The 3,071-nt window shown below is 61.9% G+C and overlaps 1 protein-coding gene across 1 annotated transcript; it reads left to right on the top strand.

Annotated features, from left to right (window-relative positions):
- Positions 1–450: 450 nt before the first annotated feature.
- Positions 451–2,292, top strand: LOC134165220 (DNA-directed RNA polymerase II subunit RPB1-like; the record flags this gene model as incomplete). Its single annotated transcript, XM_062621778.1, has 2 exons — positions 451–605; positions 2,107–2,292. Coding segments are annotated over exons 1-2 (276 nt in total), but the record flags the coding sequence as incomplete, so codon positions are not given.
- Positions 2,293–3,071: the final 779 nt, after the last annotated feature.

Below are 3,071 nucleotides of genomic sequence, written 5' to 3'. Positions count from 1 at the left end.
GGCGGAGCCTCGTTGAGGGAAGGGGGGCGTGGCTTCCTTAATTATTCATGGACCGTTCCATCGCCACGCTGGAAGGAGGGGGGGAGAGGAAAAAGCCGGCAGCGCCGCATCCCCGCGGGGTCACACGGAGATGCCGCTTCCTTCCTCTTCCTCCCGCTTCCCTCTTGCCTCGGCACCGGCACCGGGAGCCGCTCCCCGTCCCCTTTGCCAGCGGCTTTAACCCGAACAACCGAGCCCCCCCCCCTGCCTGAGGCGCCGCGCTTTGGTACGGTCCGGCCACGCCCCCCTCCCTGCCGAGGCTATATAAGGGGGCGCTCAAGCGCCGGTTACCTCAGTTGCAGCGGGACGGCGCCGCGGCCGGACCTAAAGGAAGGGGTGTGGGGGGTGAAGATCCGGTGGGGCGCGGGCTCTGCCGTGGGGTACTTGTGGGGCGGCTCCGTCGCGGTGTGGGGCAGCGCTTGAAGGAGCGTTCCGGAGCTGAAGCGGCCGCGGAGGGCCGCGCTCGGGCCGGCGCCATGCACGGCGGGCCGCCGTCCGGAGACAGCGCCTGCCCGCTGCGCACCATCAAACGGGTGCAGTTCGGGATCCTCAGCCCCGATGAGATGGTACCGGATGGACGGGGGGGTGGAAGGGGAAAGGGAACGGGGGGGGAACGGGAACGCGGCTGAGGTGGGGGGGGACGGGACGGGAAGGGAAATGGCGGCGAGGCAGCGAGAGCGGGAGACAGAGAGGCCCCGTGGGGGGGGGAGAGCGCCCCCCATAGGATTGGGGGGGGGGAGAGGGATGCTGCGGCCTTGAGGGGGGCCCTCAGGGGGCTTTGGGGTGCTCTGGAGGGGTTTAGGGGTCCCCTTTGAGCCTCCTGCGGGGGGCAGTGGCGTCTAAAGCGTTATTGGGGTCCCCATTGAGCCTCCAGGGGTCCCCAATGGCTTCTAAAGCGTTATTGGGGTCCCCATTGAGCTTCCAGGGGTCCCCAATGGCTTCTAGAGCGTTATTGGGGTTCCCATTGAGCCTCCAGGGGTCCCCAATGGCTTCTAAAGCGTTATTGGGGTCCCCATTGAGCCTCCAGGGGTCCCCAATGGCTTCTAAAGCGTTATTGGGGTCCCCATTGAGCCTCCAGGGGTCCCCAATGGCTTCTAAAGCGTTATCGGGGTCCCCATTGAGCCTCCTGGGGTCCCCAATGGCTTCTAAAGCGTTATTGGGGTCTTTGGGGGTCCCCATTGAGCCTCCAGGGGTCCCCAATGGTTTCTATAGCGTTATTGGGGTTCCCCTTTGGGCCTCCAGGGGTCCCCAATGACTTCTAAGGCGTTATTGGGGTCCCCAGTGGCTTTTAAAGCGTTATTGGGGTCCTTGGGGGTCCCCATTGAGCCTCCAGGGGTCCCCAATGGCTTCTAAAGCGTTATTGGGGTCCCCATTGAGCTTCCAGGGGTCCCCAGTGGCTTCTAAAGCGTTATTGGGGTCCCCATTGAGCCTCCAGGGGTCCCCAATGGCTTCTAAAGCGTTATTGGGGTCCTCATTGAGCCTCCAGGCGTCCCCAATGGCTTCTAAAGCGTTATTGGGATCCCCATAGAGCGTCCTGGGGTCCCCAATGGCTTCTAAAGCGTTATTGGGGTCCCCATTGAGCCTGCAGGGGTCCCCAATGGCTTCTAAAGTGTTATTGGGGTCCCCATTGAGCCTCCTGGGGTCCCCAATGGCTTCTAAAGCGTTATTGGGGTCCCCATTGAGCTTCCAGGGGTCCCCAATGGCTTCTTAAGTGTTTTTGGGGTCCCCATTGAGCCTCCAGGGGTCCCCAATGGCTTCTAAAGCGTTATTGGGGTCCCCATTGAGCCTCCTGGGGTCCCCAATGGCTTCTAAAGCGTTATTGGGGTCCTTGGGGGTAGCTTGGATGCCTCTGGGGGGGGGTATCGGGGTCTCAGGCGGGTTCTTTGGGTGCCCTGGAGGGTGCTGGGGGTCCCCAAAGGTGCTGGGGGGTCCTTGTGTGAGCGTTGGGGTGCTTGAATGTGGTTGCCACCACATAAAGGGGGGGTTCTTTTGGGGTCCCCCCCTCTATTTGGGGGGGTGTTGGGGTCCCCCTGTGCCTCAGTTTCCCCTTTCCCCCCCTCCCCATAGAAACGGATGTCGGTGACTGAGGGGGGCATCAAGTACCCCGAGACCACAGAAGGGGGACGCCCCAAACTTGGGGGGCTCATGGACCCCCGTCAGGGCGTCATCGAGAGGACCGGGCGCTGCCAGACCTGTGCTGGTGAGTGGGGGCACCCCCAAAACTGGGGGGGGGGGGTGTTGGGGTGCTCCTGGGTACAGGGACATCAAGGGGGGAGCCCCACTGCTCCCCAAAAGCCTCCATTGGGGGGGGTCAGGAGTGGACTCCCCTTTATTGCGAGGGCACCCCCTTTTTGGGGGGAGTTTTGGGGTCAGAACAGCCCCTTTTTTGGGGAGAACCAACCCCTTTTGGGGAGTGAAACTCCCCCCCCCCCATTTAGGGCCAAATCACCCCGCTTTTGGGCCGAATCCCCTTCCTTTTGGGGCTAAACCAGCTTCTTTTAGGGTTGAGCCCATCCCGTTTTAGGGTCAAACCCCCCTCTTTTGCACCAAACCCTTCCCCTTTTAGGGCCAAACCACTCCCCATTTTTAGGGCCAAGCCACCCTCTTTTGGGGGGTGAACCCCCTCTTTTAGGGCCAAACCACGCCCCCTTTTTAGGGCCAAGCCTCCCTCTTTTGGGGGGGTGAGCCCCCTCTTTTGGGGCCACGCCACCCTCTTTTAGGGGGTGAACCCCCCTCTTTTAGGGCCAAACCACGCCCCCTTTTTAGGGCAAACCACCCTCTTTCGGGGAGTGAACCCCCCCTTTTAGGTCCAAACCACCCCCCATTTTTAGGGCCAAGCCACCCTCTTTTGGGGGGTGAACCCCCTCTTTTAGGGCCAAACCACGCTCCCTTTTTAGGGCCAAACCACCCTCTTTTGGGGGGTGAACCCCCACCTTTTAGGGCCAAGCCACCCTCTTTTGGGGGGTTAATCCCCTCTTTTAGGGCCAAACCACCCCCCTTTTTTAGGGCCAAGCCACCCTCTTTGGGGGGTT

This window comes from Pezoporus occidentalis, unplaced genomic scaffold (assembly GCF_034315485.1).
Source record: "Pezoporus occidentalis ecotype Australia unplaced genomic scaffold, CSIRO_AGI_Poc_V1 ctg2334, whole genome shotgun sequence".
In the NCBI taxonomy this organism is placed as follows: Eukaryota; Metazoa; Chordata; class Aves; order Psittaciformes; family Psittacidae; genus Pezoporus; species Pezoporus occidentalis.
The sequence above is the reverse complement of the archived record's forward strand: the minus strand, read 5'-3'. Positions and strand labels throughout refer to the sequence as shown.